A 15316-nucleotide genomic window follows, 5' to 3' on the forward strand; every position below is an offset into this window, starting at 1 on the left:
ACTCTTCCTGCTTACTGGGGAGGTGAGGGATTCTGGGAGTGATGTCATCATGACATCATTCTTATCTATGGAATAACAGATGGATAGGACTGGGGAGGTGAGGGATTCTGGGAGTGATGTCATCATTACATCATTCTTATCTATGGAATAACATGGATAGGACTGGGGAGGTGAGGGATTCTGGGAGTGATGTCATCATGACATCATTCTTATCTATGGAATAACAGATGGATAGGACTGGAGAGGTGAGGGATTCTGGGAGTGATGTCATCATGACATCATTATCTATGGAATAACAGATGGATAGGACTGGAGAGGTGAGGGATTCTGGGAGTGATGTCATCATGACATCATTCTTATCTATGGAATAACAGATGGATAGGACTGGGGAGGTGAGGGATTCTGGGAGTGATGTCATCATGACATCATTCTTATCTATGGAATAACAGATGGATAGGACTGGGGAGGTGAGGGATTCTGGGAGTGATGTCATCATGACATCATTCTTATCTATGGAATAACAGATGGATAGGACTATAGAGGTGAGGGATTCTGGGAGTGATGTCATCATGACATCATTCTTATCTATGGAATAACAGATGGATGGGACTGGAGAGGTGAGGGTCTCTGGGAGTGATGTCATCATGACATCATTCTTATCTATGGAATAACAGATGGATAGGACTGGGGAGGTGAGGGATTCTGGGAGTGATGTCATCATGACATCATTCTTATCTATGGAATAACAGATGGATAGGACTGGGGAGGTGAGGGATTCTGGGAGTGATGTCATCATGACATCATTCTTATCTATGGAATAACAGATGGATAGGACTGGGGAGGTGAGGGATTCTGGGAATGGATGGAGTGATAGTAATGTGTCTCTCCATACACAGGATTACACAGTAGTGAAGAAGTCCTCTAGTGGGCGCTGTGGGGCCCCTGGGTGTGAAGGATGGGGAAGAACCCTGAGCCCAATCCCGGGGCCCCTGATACATGAGGAAATGGAGGAAGAGAAGATCCTAGAAGTCACCAACAAGATGGTGGAGCTGCTGAGTGGAGAGGTGAGACTGTGGCTGCTGGGAATGCTGGGACATTATAGAGTAACACCACTGGAGGGGTGGGGGGGATGACTGTGTGATCATTGTGTGTGTCAGGTTCCTATAAGGTGTCAGGACGTGGCGGTCTATTTCTCCATGGAGGAGTGGGAGTATGTAGAAGGACACAAGGATCAGTACAAGGATGTGATGCTGGAAGATCAGCAGCCCCTCCCATCAGCAGGTAATAGACAGGACTATATACACACCTCCTCTCTGTATTATCTGGATGGAAAGAATGAATTCAGTCTCTGTATGTGTTCCCTCCAGTCAGATCCAGTAAGAGAACAGCACCAGAGAGATGTCCCCGTCCTCTTCTTCCACAGGATCAGGTAGATGGAGATGTTCCCTATGATCTGTACATCCCACCTGACTTCTCCTACTGTCTGATGACTTTTACAATATTTCTCTCATATCTTATAAATCAGGGTGAAGATGGGAACAATATTAATGCTGCAGAGACAGATGTGAGCAGTGATGAGCAGTATAAGGAGGAAATTACTACAGGGAAGGAACCTAAGTCTATTAATGATAGAGACACAACATCAGAAGAAGAGACAGATGACAGCAGTGATGAGCAGTATAAAGTGGGCATCACTACAGGAAAGAATCTGAAATTTATTAATGCTAAAGACATAAAGAAAGAGGAGACAGATGACAGCAGTGATGAGCAGTATAAGGAGGACATCACTACAGGTAACCACCCAGGTGAGTAGTGACCACTAAATGCAGGGAACACTCACACATTCTTTGTGGAGTGTTATCAGTTTTTAGCTATATAACACTTCCAAAACCTTAAAGACTTTAGTGATTGGGAAATGGCCATACCTGGATATATTCTGTACAGGACAGATGGAGCAGAGAGAAGGAGACATTTATGTTAGGGATATATACTACATCCTATAATCCTATACTATTATACCCTATCCTATTCTAATCCCATACTACTACATGCTATAATCCTATACTACACCATATAGTATATAGTCCTATACTGCAACCGAAGTATTGGATTTAATAAAGACAAATTTAAAGGGGTTGTCCGGCGAAAAAAAATTATTCACAGAATAACACACATTACAAAGTTATACAACTTTGTAATGTATGTTATGTCTGTGAATGGCCCCCTTCCCCGTGTTTCCCCCCACCCACGCTAGACCCGGAAGTGTGGTGCATTATACTCACGTCATCAGCGGCCACGTCATCAGCTGCTCAGCCGCGATTGGCTGAGCACAGTTATGCTCAGCCAATCGCGGCTGAGCTTCGGATGACGCTGCAGAGGGCGGCCGGCACTCGGGAAGATCCGCCAAGCTCCCGAAGAAGACGTCACTGCTGACGATCGGAGACCGTGGTCGGCACGCGACAGGTAATGTATAGCGCACCACACTTCCGGGTACACGGGTGGGGGTGGTGGGACACGGGGAAGGGGGCCATTCACAGACATAACATACATTACAAAGTTGTATAACTTTGTAATGTGTGTTATTCTGTGAATAATTTTTTTTCGCCGGACAACCCCTTTAAGGAAGTGGGGGAGTAGCTAAATATTGGATAATCAGGGTAGGATATAACAGCGAGTGCTCAGTTGGCAGTATATAAAAATGCAGTATTAAACACGGTATATGTACAAGAAATTAGCAAAAGTAAAAGGAAGAAGAAACCACTATAGTTTACAAGAGATATTAACACTATAGTAAAGAAAAGGTCATCCTATAGGAGGATAAAGAAGTGAGAAGTGTAGCTGACAGAGAGGAGGATATATAACATTATACAGCAGGAGGCAAAACTCCAAAACTAAATGCTGCTAAAGCCTCAAAAGAGGAAGAAATAGCCAAATCTGTTACTGAGGGAAATAAAACCTTCAGATATATAACTGGTGATGAGTGAACATCCTGATGTTCGGCTCAGATCTCAAACATGAACGTAAAAGAAAAGGATCGTGTTTGGTTCGTGTTTGTCAAACACTCATTAACAAATAACGAACGTACAGTAAAAGCGTACAGATTATCAGGTGCAAAGTGCAAAATACGTAATAGTGGAGCAATTACCAGGTGCGTATCTTTTATTCGCCCGTGGATATATACACAATGACGTGCATACATGTATCATGCAATTGTCACAAGAAATGCTAGGCCGCAGCGTACAGTCAGCTCAGCAAGTCAAGATGTCCTAGTGAGCCTCCCCGTTTGGCCTTGTGAAGATAATGGACAGGATGGCCGATGATGGAAGTCTGGTCACTACAGGGTTAAGAAATGAATCCTTATAGTGCTAAAACGCTAGATTCTATTACCATTCCTACACTAACAATTTCACAACGTTCTAAGCCCTACTTGGTCAGCTCTCCCTCCCTACCCTGACTAACCACCACTGTGAAAATTGCTGCCTAACTAAATTCAGAAGCTGTCCCTGCTCGTGTCACTCTCCCTACTGAACGGCACAAGAATGAGGAAAGACTGAGAAAATTCTCCTCAGCGTTGTGTTTTTATAGCATGTACGTAAGAACACTAATCGTACAGCCAATCACAGTAATGCCAGTAGTGAATAATTATGTTCATATATATATATATATATATATATATATATATATATATATATATATATATATTATAATATAACGTGTGTGTGTGTGTGTGGAAGTGACAGGAAGAAGAAGAGGAAAAACTGTGGCAATTAAAGAAAAAAGTGTAAGATGAAGATAAGGCGGTCGCTGACCATGTGAATAGAGACGTCTGCTCAGTGTTTTCAGGAGGAGGCCTTTAAAATCACAATATGGCCGCACGCCATAAGGATGCAGCCCCATTGTTTTCAGAGGCCATTGTTTCAAAAGAACTGTTTAAAGTTTAAAATGGCAATAGGTCATCATGGTATCTACCCCAGAAACTCTAATCTGTAATTGCTGCCCCCCTGACGAATCCCTCCTAAAAAGAAATGTTCCTGATGATCGGAGAAATCCAGTGTTATACCCATCCACAAGAAGGGTAGTAGAGAAGAGGCCGGTGACTACAGACCAGTTACCTGACATCTGTAGTTATAAAACTAACGAGATCACTTCGGAAAAAAATGAAGATAATCGATCACCTAAAAAGCAACATGGGTCCAAACCAGCACGGCTTTACTGTGGGCCAATCATGTTAGACTAATCTCATTGATCTCTTAGACTATGTGGTTGCTGGATAAAGGTGGCACCAAGATAAGAGATCACCTATCCAGATGTCAGCAAAGCCTTTGATAGTTTCTCTTTAAGAGCTGGAAGAGGGGTTAGTGAGGATCGGATTAGTCCCTGGATAGTTCAATGAATTTGTGGTTGGCTGAAGGATAAATATTAGAGATGAGCGAACCTGGAGCATGCTCGAGTCGTTCCGAACCCGAACTTTCGGCATTTGATTAGCGGTGGCTGCTGAACTTGGATAAAGCCCTAAGGCTATGTGGAAAACATGGATATAGTCATTGGCTGTATCCATGTTTTCCAGACAACCTTAGGGCTTTATCCAAGTTCAGCAGCCCCCACTAATCAAATACCGAACGTTCGGGTTCGGATCGACTCGAACCCGGTTCGCTCATCTTTAATAAATATCATTCACTGATCTTACCTACCGAACTTTCTTCTATGTCACTATCCTTACCTACCAACCCTTTTCCTATGTCACTGATCTTACCTACCAACCCTTCTCCTATATCACTACCCTTCCCTACCAACCCTTCTCCTATGTCACTATCCTTACCTACCAAACCTTCTCCTATATCACTATCCTTACCTACCAAACCTTCTCCTATATCACTATCCTTACCTACCAAACCTTCTCTTATGTCACTATCCTTACCTACCAAAATTTCTCCTATGTCACTATCCTTACCTACCAAACCTTCTCCTATATCACTATATTTACCTACCAGACCTTCTCCTATATCACTATCCTTACCTACCAAACCTTCTCCTATGTCACTATCCTTACCTACCAAACCTTCTCCTATGTCACTATCCTTACCTACCAACCCTTCTCCTATGTCACTATCCTTACCTACCAAACCTTCTCCTGTCACTATCCTTACCTACCAAACCTTTTCCTATGTCAATTTCCTTACCTACCAAACCTTCTCCTATGTCACTGATCTTACCTACCAACCCTTCTCCTATGTCACTATCCTTACCTACCAACCCTTCTCCTATGTCACTGATCTTACCTACCAAACCTTCTCCTATATCACTATACTTACCTACCAAACCTTCTCCTATATCACTATCCTTACCTACCAAACCTTCTCTTATGTCACTATCCTTACCTACCAAACTTTCTCCTATGTCACTATCCTTACCTACCAAACCTTCTCCTATATCACTATACTTACCTACCAGACCTTCTCCTATATCACTATCCTTACCTACCAACCCTTCTCCTATGTCACTATCCTTACCTACCAAACCTTCTCCTGTCACTATCCTTACCTACCAAACCTTCTCCTATATCACTATACTTACCTACCAGACCTTCTCCTATATCACTATACTTACCTACCAGACCTTCTCCTATATCACTATACTTACCTACCAGACCTTCTCCTATATCACTATACTTACCTACCAGACCTTCTCCTATATCACTATCCTTACCTACCAACCCTTCTCCTATGTCACTATCCTTACCTACCAAACCTTCTCCTGTCACTATCCTTACCTACCAAACCTTTTCTTATGTCAATTTCCTTACCTACCAAACCTTCTCCTATGTCACTGATCTTACCTACCAACCCTTCTCCTATGTCACTATCCTTACCTACCAACCCTTCTCCTATGTCACTGATCTTACCTACCAAACCTTCTCCTATATCACTATACTTACCTACCAAACCTTCTCCTATATCACTATCCTTACCTACCAAACCTTCTCCTATATCACTATACTTACCTACCAGACCTTCTCCTATATCACTATACTTACCTACCAAACCTTCTCCTATGTCACTATCCTTACCTACCAACCCAGGGGCAGACACAGACTGCAAAAGGCCCCTGTGCAAAAAATGTGTTTGGGCCCCCATAACCTATTAGTTTCTGCACCTTTCTGCCTTAAAGGCGCACACATATGTACACCCGGGTATTCGGTACGTGTCCTGGTTTCTCGGCAGCAAAGATGCCAGGGCCCACTAAAGGACTGTACTGCAGTCTGTGCAGGCCCCAGTGTGGGACTGGGGTACCTGTGGCCCACCAATAGAACTGATTATCGGGGGCATTCAAAAAAAGAACCCTACAACTCTCAGAATGCTTAACACTTATGAAACTCTCAGAGAATGCTGGGAGTTGTAGTTTTTGAGAGGTGGGATACATGTTTTGTATGTGGCTGCTTAGGGGGGAAATGAAAGAGTAAAACAACCATGCTGCAGGGGGAGGGGGCACAGTTATTGGCAAAAAAGCGTAAACTCCTAATCAAACATCAGCATCAGAGGGTGGGGGGGCTCTGTGCTTTCTCTTACACAGTTCACCCTATATCTTACACTTCCAGCGGCCTGACAGACACACTGACAATAATCGCTCACTGTCAGAGCTGCTGTTCCTCTTCACAGCCCTTTCCCTGGAAGCCATAACCCTGCAGGATCCCTCCAGCCCCTGTCACCACATGCTCTCTGCCCTCTCCTCCTCATACAAGTTATGCCGGACAGTGGAGTACAGGAGAGGGAGGGGCTGTCAGTAGCATGCAGGAGGAGAGAGGAGAACCAGCGCAGGCCGGGCACAGCATCCAGTCACTAAGTGGGCCCCACAGGAACAGGGGGCCCGCACATCCCGGGTGCTGCTACCACCACCTGAGGGGCCCACTACAGACATGTGCCATGCTGGGCTGACACTTTAGAGTCTGACCTTTGTGGGCCTCTCTATTGGCCTAGGCCCCTGTGCAGCTGAACAGGCTGCACAAGTGATAAGTCATCCTCTGTACCAACCCTTCTCCTATGTCACTATCCTTACTTACCAACCCTTCTCCTATGTCACTATCCTTACCTACCAAACCTTCTCCTATGTCACTATCCTTACTTAACAACCCTTCTCCTATGTCACTATCCTTACTTACCAACCCTTCTCCTATGTCACTTACCCTACCTACTAAACCTTCTCTGTCACTATCCATACCTACTAACCCTTCTCCTTTGTCACTAACCCTACCTACCAACCCTTCTCCTATGTCACTATCCTTACCTACCAAACATTCTCCTATGTCACTATCCTTACCTACCAATCCTTCTCCTATGTCACTATCCTCACCTACCAACCCTTCTCCTTTGTCACTATCCTTACCTACCAACCCCCCTTCTATATACTATCCTTACCTACCAACCCTTCTCCTTTGTCACTATACTTACCTACCAAACCTTTCCTTTGTCACTATCATTACCTACCAAACCTTTTCCTATGTCACTAACCTTACCCACCAAACCTTGTCTTAAGTCACTTACAGACATGGAAAAAGAATAGACAAAAAGAACAGAACCTTGTAGCCACCACTTGTTAAAGTAGACCTCCAAAGTAGGGATGGTCCGAACTCGGCGAGGTTATGGTTCGGATGAACCCGAATGCTCGGCATCGGATTCCCGCTGTCTGCCCACTCCGTGCAGCGGGCGGATCCAGCGGGAAGATCGCCTGGAAAAATGGGATACAGCCTATGGCTGTATCCTCCAGCGGAAATCATTACCGAGGGTTCGGGTTCTTACGAACCCGATCCGAACTCGGTTCGGACCATCCCTACTCCAAAGTTTACGGTCCTGTCCTAGTAGTCTTTAGCTCTAGCATATGAATACATCTTCCATGCTGGCCGGTACTGGGTAGAGATCTGTAATGTATGCTTAATTCTATCCCCCTACCACCTGTTATATACTATATACTACATATGTTAAGCTAACTGGCCTGTAGTCTCCAGCTTCCTCCTTACTATCCTTCCTGTGGGTGGGTATCAGATTATGCAGCCCTGGTCATTCACTTATAATGTTGTGCAAAATAGGCTCTGTACATTTATGCTAAATGTTTTGAGGTTATATTACTGAAAATTCTTAAAAGAAAATCTTTTGTATTCTTGGCAGATTACTGTACCAGGAGCTCAGGGGGACATCAGGTATCCATAGATTATAAAGCAGAGGATCATATCACAGAAGATACATATGAGCAGCGGTCAGCCCCTCACAGCAAAGATCTCTCATCTCATCCTTTTAAATCTTCCAATTCATCACCGACTCTTGGGCAAAATAGAAAGAATGTTAAAAAGCCATTTTCATGCTCACAATGTGGAATACGTTTTACTCTGAAAAGAAGTCTTATGACACATCAGAGGAGTCACGCAGAAAAGAAGCCATTCTCATGTTCAGAATGTGAAAAAGGTTTTAATCGGAAAGAAAGTCTTATTTTACATTTAAGAAGACATACAGGGGAGAAGCCATTTTCATGCCCAGTATGTGGAAAATGTTATTGTTCTAAACGATCTCTTACTAATCACCAGATGCTTCACTCAGAAAAGAGGCCATATTCATGCCCAGAATGTGGGAAAGGCTTTGTTCAGAAATCAACTCTAATTGAACATCAGAGAATTCACACAGGAGAGAGACCATTTTTATGCCCAGAATGTGGGAAAGACTTTATTCGGAAAGCAACTCTAATGGAACATCAACGAACTCACATGGAAGAGAGGCCATTTTCATGCCCAGAATGTGGGAAAGACTTTATTCGGAAACAATCTCTTATTGAACATCAGAGAACACACACAGGGGAGAAGCCATTCAAATGTCCAGAATGTGGGAAGAGTTTTAATACAAGGTCAGCTGTTGCTGTACATAAAAGAATTCATTCAGGAATAAGACCTTTTCATGGTCAGAATGTGGAAAATGTTTTGACAAATCAAATCTTACAGGACATCTGAAAACTCACACAGGGGAGAAGCAATTTTCATGCCCAGAATGTGGGAAATGTTTTACTAAGAAATCACGTCTTAATAAACATCAGATGCTTTACACAGGAGAGAAACCATTTTCATGCCATGAATGTGGGAAAGGCTTTATTAATAAATAACTAAAATCAAGGCTTAGTAGAAATGTGAGAATTCAAACGGGAGAAGCCATATTTACACTCTGAATATGGGAAGTGTTTCATTTAAAAGTCAACTCTAATTAGACATCAAAGAACCCACATGGGCAAACTTTTTCACAACCAGAATGCAGGAAAAGATTTTATCCAAGATAACATCTTCCAAAAGTTACATAGTTAATATGGTTAAAAAAAGACAAGAGTCCATGAAATTCAACTCACAGAACCCAACTGTGCTGAAGGCAAAAACGACTATGAGGCAGATGACAATTGCCCCATCAGAGGGAGAAAATTTCTTCCCGACGCCAATAGCATTCAGAATAATCCGTGGATCAGCGTCCTATTATGCGTAATCTAATGCCCATAACCTGTAATATTATATGTATAAAGAAGCATCCAGGCCTCCCTTGTACTTATATAATGAATCGGCCATGACAACATCATGTGGCAGAGAGTTCCACAGTCTTACCGCTCGAACAGTAAAGAACCTGCGTGATGGTGAAACCTTCTTTCTTCTAGACGTAGAGGATGCCCCCTTGTCATGGTTAGAGGCCTAGGAGTAAAAAGATCCCTACACAGATCTCTGTACTGTCTATTCATATATTTGTACACCCAATTTGATAACCTGTCTTGGTCCTGTAACCCACAAACATGGAACTTTTTAAGCTTGATATCTTTGGAAACCAATTTTTTATTATTTTTTTTTTTTAGAATTTTAGCAAGTTTTTATATTTTCTCCTTTAGCAGTTCTATGCCAAAACTACAATATCTTTTTTTAAATGTTTTTATTAGATTTTTTTTTAACAAAACGATACGATAGGGTAAAAGATTATGTCCATCAACTAAAGATGAAGTATCGAGAAGGTCACATTGCAGGGAAGGAGACACTGGTCAGTCCTCGGATAAGAAAGTGTTACAGAGGCAAATTGCTAATGTGGCGAGCTTCCGAAAAGGCTTCTTTGATTGTCCCCCTGCCTCACCTAGGAAAGGGGAACATAAATAAATATACAGTGATATCTTGGTTCAAGAGTAACTTGGATTGAGAGCGTTTTGCAAGAAGAGCGCACAGTTTTTCAAAATTGTAGCTCCGTTTAAGAGCTCCCTGTACTGGGTGGGAGGGCGAGCAGGGGAGGGGCATGGTCTGCATAGCGGGGTCTACAGCCCTGTACTCCGACCCAGGAAGTCTCCCTCACCTTCCAAATCATAACAGATCCACCTCAGGCTGGGGCTTACATCAGGGGACAGGAGTGTGGGGGTAATCGCTTCATAGCTGTAACCCCTCTCTCCCCGGAGATACAGTGCTGCTATACTGTGCCCACCAGGGCCGTATTTACCACTAGGCACCCGTTGGTCCGATGCCGGGGGCAGCACCAGGGAGCAGGGGGAAAAAACTATTTGTTTTTGTTTTTATTTTTTTAGTCTCCCACCTCCCGGTCAGACTTGCCAGTAAATCTGGTGTCTTTTTGAGGGGGGGGGGGGGATGTATGATCTGGTCTGGTATGGCGATGTTGTTCAGGTCTGGTATGGCTGTGACGCTTGGAGCTATTACCTACCAATCTACTAATCCTGTGGTGAGAATTCCCTCAGACAATATGCAGACGGCTCTTATCATTGATTCTATGTGGAAATTTATGTTTTAAGCCATTAAAAACTATAAATAACGCGATTCAGACAATGTTTCTTAATGTGGAAAAAAGCATGTGGCCGAAACCACTCTCCCCCCAAGCTCCCCAAGATGGGGCGTCTTCAGGTTTAGTGCCTAGGGCAGCAGTAGCTGTTAATACGGCCCTGGTGCCCACATATGTCCTGCTCATTCCTTCATGCTCCCTGTAGTCTCTGTCAGTCCTTGTCTTTCCTATCCCTGCTATAATGTTCCTGCACTTACACTTAGCTATACACACTGCTGCTATAATGTGCCTGCACTCACATTCACACTGCTGAAAAGAAAAGTTTCTGTCACTGTCCTCCTGCACAGCTCTGCTTTTCACTTCCTGACTGGTCCATGCTGAACACACATGCCTTCCCCATTGCTGTCATGTGACCACACAGACCTCTGACAGCAGCCCTGATTCTCTATTCTAGCCTGTTGTACTACGCTACTGCATTATGGGGATCTGCAGTTCCATCCTGTATCTACAAACTGCTGCTGTTTTATCATGGTTATGCACTTACTATACATTATACTCCACATGCTGATTGCTATACTGTACAGTAACTTATAATATCACATATTCAGCTGTTTCTAAATGTTTGTTTTACCTGTTATTCAGAATAAAAAATCATTATTTTTGGGGTGTAGAACCAATTGTCTGCATTTCTATGATTTCTTATGGGAAAATTTGCTTTGGTTTAACAATGGATTTGGATTAAAAGCATGAACCCGGAATGAATTATGCTCGTAATCCAAGGCACCACTATGTATATGATGTAAATATCTAAATAATAAATTCTTTTTTTTGTACCTCACAAATATTTTTTTTGTGATTTACAATCTGTTGATAAATAAAAGTACAATTGGTCCCACAGGAAACGGGCCATCACCTGGCTCTGCAAAAGAACAAAACTAACAAAAATAAATAAATAAAGGGGTTATCCAGGCTTTCTTGCTGCTTTCTTTCAGACACAGCACCTCTCCTGTCCTCCTTTCAGACGAGGGCGACCGTAAGCTCGCTGAAACGCGTTAGATGTTTCTTTCCCTACATCGGCCTCCGTATCCACCAAAGTGACGTCACTCAACTGTGGATTCCTCCCGATCTACTCCACTACGTCGGGTGTAAGGTAGTAGCAGAGCCACCGGCCGGGGCTCGCTCCCGACCCCGATAAAAAGGACATCTATATTCTCCTCCAATCTTTCAGGACTACATTTCGGGTATTATTAAACTGCAAAGTATACACATGTGAAAAAGACATCATAACGGCGCAAAACAGGTAGGAACAACGGGATCCCCCAACTAGCTGTATATCACTCCAGAGTATGTTGTGTAACAGCTGATCAAATATACCTGGGGTAATCAGCTGCCTTTTAGTATAACCACCTCAATATACCTGAATTTATTCTCTTTATGTCATACCTTTTTTAGACACTATATCTCCTTGGTACTATAGCGCTATAGATCATAATGGTAATTTGGTTTGTATATTTTCACTGAGGATACGGAATCCTCAAGATCTATATAGCAGCATATTAGTTACCTTTCTGCAGTGCAGCGCCGACGAGTGTCTAACTCCACGGAGTGCACACTTTTTTGTTTAATTTTAGATACAAGATATATGAATGACTGTAGGGACTTTCTACAAGAATTCCTTGGTAGGAGCAGTTTTTCTCCTCCATGGATGTGTGCTAGCTCCATAGAGGGCTAATCAGTAGTAATCAGTGAGAGGAGATTATGAGGTGATGGGGACTCAGGAGGAGATTATGAGGTGACGGGGGACACAGGAGGAGATTATGAGGTGATGGGGCACTCAGGAGGAGATTATGAGGTGATGGGGGACACAGGAGGAGATTATGAGGTGATGGGGACACAGGAGGAGATTATGAGGAGATGGGGGACACAGTAGGAGATTATGAGGTCATGCAGGATACAGGAGGAGATTATGAGGTGATGCGGGATACAGGGGGGAATATAAAATGGGGGACACAGGAGGAGATTATGAGGTGATGGGGGACACAGGAGGGGATTATGAGGTGATGGGGGACAGAGGAGGAGATTATGAGGTGATGGGGGACACAGGAGGAGATTATGAGGTGATGGGGACAGAGGAGGAGACTATGAGGTGATGGGGGACTGAGCGGGAGATTATGAGGTGATGGGGGACAGAGGAAGAGATTATGAGGTGATGGGGGACACATGAGATTATGAGGTGATGGGGGACACATGAGGAGATTATGAGGTGATGGGGACAGAGGAGGAGACTATGAGGTGATGGGGGACACATGAGGAGACTATGAGGTGATGCAGGATACAGAAGGAGATTATGAGGTGATGGGGGACACAGGAGGAGACTATGAGGTGATGGGGGACACAGGAGGAGACTATGAGGTGATGGGGGACACAGGAGGAGACTATGAGGTGATGGGGGACACAGGAGGAGACTATGAGGTGATGGGGGACACAGGAGGAGACTGAGGTGATGGGGGACACAGGAGGAGACTATGAGGTGATGGGGGACACAGGAGGAGACTGAGGTGATGGGGGACACAGGAGGAGACTATGAGGTGATGGGGACAGAGGAGGAGACTATGAGGTGATGGGGGACACATGAGGAGACTATGAGGTGATGCAGGATACAGAAGGAGATTATGAGGTGATGGGGGACACAGGAGGAGACTATGAGGTGATGGGGGACACAGGAGGAGACTGAGGTGATGGGGGACACAGGAGGAGACTATGAGGTGATGGGGACACAGGAGGAGACTATGAGGTGATGGGGGACAGAGGAGGAGATTATGAGGTGATGCAGGATACAGAAGGAGATTATGAGGTGATGGGGGACACAGGAGGAGACTATGAGGTGATGGGGGACACAGGAGGAGACTATGAGGTGATGGGGGACACAGGAGGAGACTATGAGGTGATGCAGGATACAGGAGGAGATTATGAGGTGATGGGGGACACAGGAGGAGATTATGAGGTGATGGGGGACACAGGAGGAGACTATGAGGTGATGGAGGACACAGGAGGAGACTATGAGGTGATGGAGGACATAGGAGGAGATTATGAGGTGATGGAGGACACAGGAGGAGATTATGAGGTGATGGGGGACACATGAGGAGACTATGAGGTGATGGAGGACACAGGAGGAGACTATGAGGTGATGGAGGACACAGGAGGAGACTATGAGGTGATGGAGGACATAGGAGGAGATTATGAGGTGATGGGGGACACAGGAGGAGACTATGAGGTGATGGAGGACACAGGAGGAGACTATGAGGTGATGGGGGACACAGGAGGAGACTATGAGGTGATGGGGGACACAGGAGGAGACTATGAGGTGATGGAGGACACAGGAGATTATGAGGTGATGGGGGACACAGGAGGGGGATTAGGACTACATCAGAGCACAGGGTGGGGGACTATGACAACATGAGGAGAAGGGGGATTATAACTTTACATCCTGGCAGGTAGTTCTTAAGGCGACAATGTACAGCGCTGAGGAATACACCGGTGTTATATAGATTATTATTAGTGTGATCAATTTTACAAAACGTGAGGTTCCTGTCTCCACATCGGATGGATGTTTGGAGCAGAGTCCTGCATACACTGAGCAGCAGCCCCGATCATGTGACTGATCACATGACTGTGACATCATGGCAGGTCCTGTAAGCACAGGGGAAGCACACGGCTCCTGTACAGCTCTGCAGGTGGAACAGTCCGGAGCCCGGAGTACATGTAATCCGCCACTGTTTTCTGTTTCCTCTTGTCTCCTGTCTCAATATTCATATCATGTTGGGAGAGATGAGAATCCTGGGATATAATGTGACTGTTCACTGTGCAGGATCAATAACGTTATATTATACTGGAGACACCTGATGTATTATATTGTCTCATCTTCTCTCCATTCATCTCCCAACACTCCAGGATCCTCTGCTGATATCTTCTATATAAGAGACCGACCCATCAACCATGGAGAGAGACAGAGACAAGATGGCCGAGAGGATAATAACCCTCACCCTACACATACTCTTCCTGCTTACTGGGGAGGTGAGGGATTCTGGGAGTGATGTCATCATGACATCATTCTTATCTATGGAATAACAGATGGATAGGACTGGGGAGGTGAGGGATTCTGGGAGTGATGTCATCATGACATCATTCTTATCTATGGAATAACAGATGGATAGGACTGGAGAGGTGAGGGATTCTGGGAGTGATGTCATCATGACATCATTCTTATCTATGGAATAACAGATGGATAGGACTGGAGAGGTGAGGGATTCTAGGAGTGATGTCATCATGACATCATTCTTATCTATGGAATAACAGATGGATAGGACTGGAGAGGTGAGGGATTCTGGGAGTGATGTCATCATGACATCATTCTTATCTATGGAATAACAGATAGATAGGACTGGAGAGGTGAGGGATTCTGGGAGTGATGTCATCATGACATCATTCTTATCTATGGAATAACAGATGGGATAGGACTGGAGAGGTGAGGGATT

The 15316-nt window shown here is 44.3% G+C and overlaps 2 protein-coding genes across 2 annotated transcripts in view; both read left to right on the forward strand.

The window, feature by feature from the left end:
• Positions 1-15316, forward strand: part of LOC138787565 (zinc finger protein 850-like) — a 124967-nt gene that overhangs the window by 67855 nt on the left and 41796 nt on the right. The window lies entirely within an intron of this gene.
• Positions 1371-11573, forward strand: LOC138786826 (zinc finger protein OZF-like). Its single transcript, XM_069963893.1, has 3 exons — positions 1371-1429; positions 1526-1805; positions 8160-11573. The coding sequence occupies exon 3, from the start codon at positions 8393-8395 to the stop codon at positions 8987-8989; it is 597 nt and encodes a 198-aa protein (XP_069819994.1). The 5' UTR covers positions 1371-1429; positions 1526-1805; positions 8160-8392; the 3' UTR covers positions 8990-11573.

The sequence above is a fragment of the Dendropsophus ebraccatus genome, chromosome 3, assembly GCF_027789765.1.
Source record: "Dendropsophus ebraccatus isolate aDenEbr1 chromosome 3, aDenEbr1.pat, whole genome shotgun sequence".
NCBI classification, from domain to species: Eukaryota; Metazoa; Chordata; class Amphibia; order Anura; family Hylidae; genus Dendropsophus; species Dendropsophus ebraccatus.

What these genes read in the sequence shown, in the direction of transcription:
- LOC138786826 (XM_069963893.1), top strand. Translation starts at nt 8,393, where the DNA reads ATGACACATCAGAGGAGTCACGCAGAAAAGAAGCCATTCTCATGTTCA.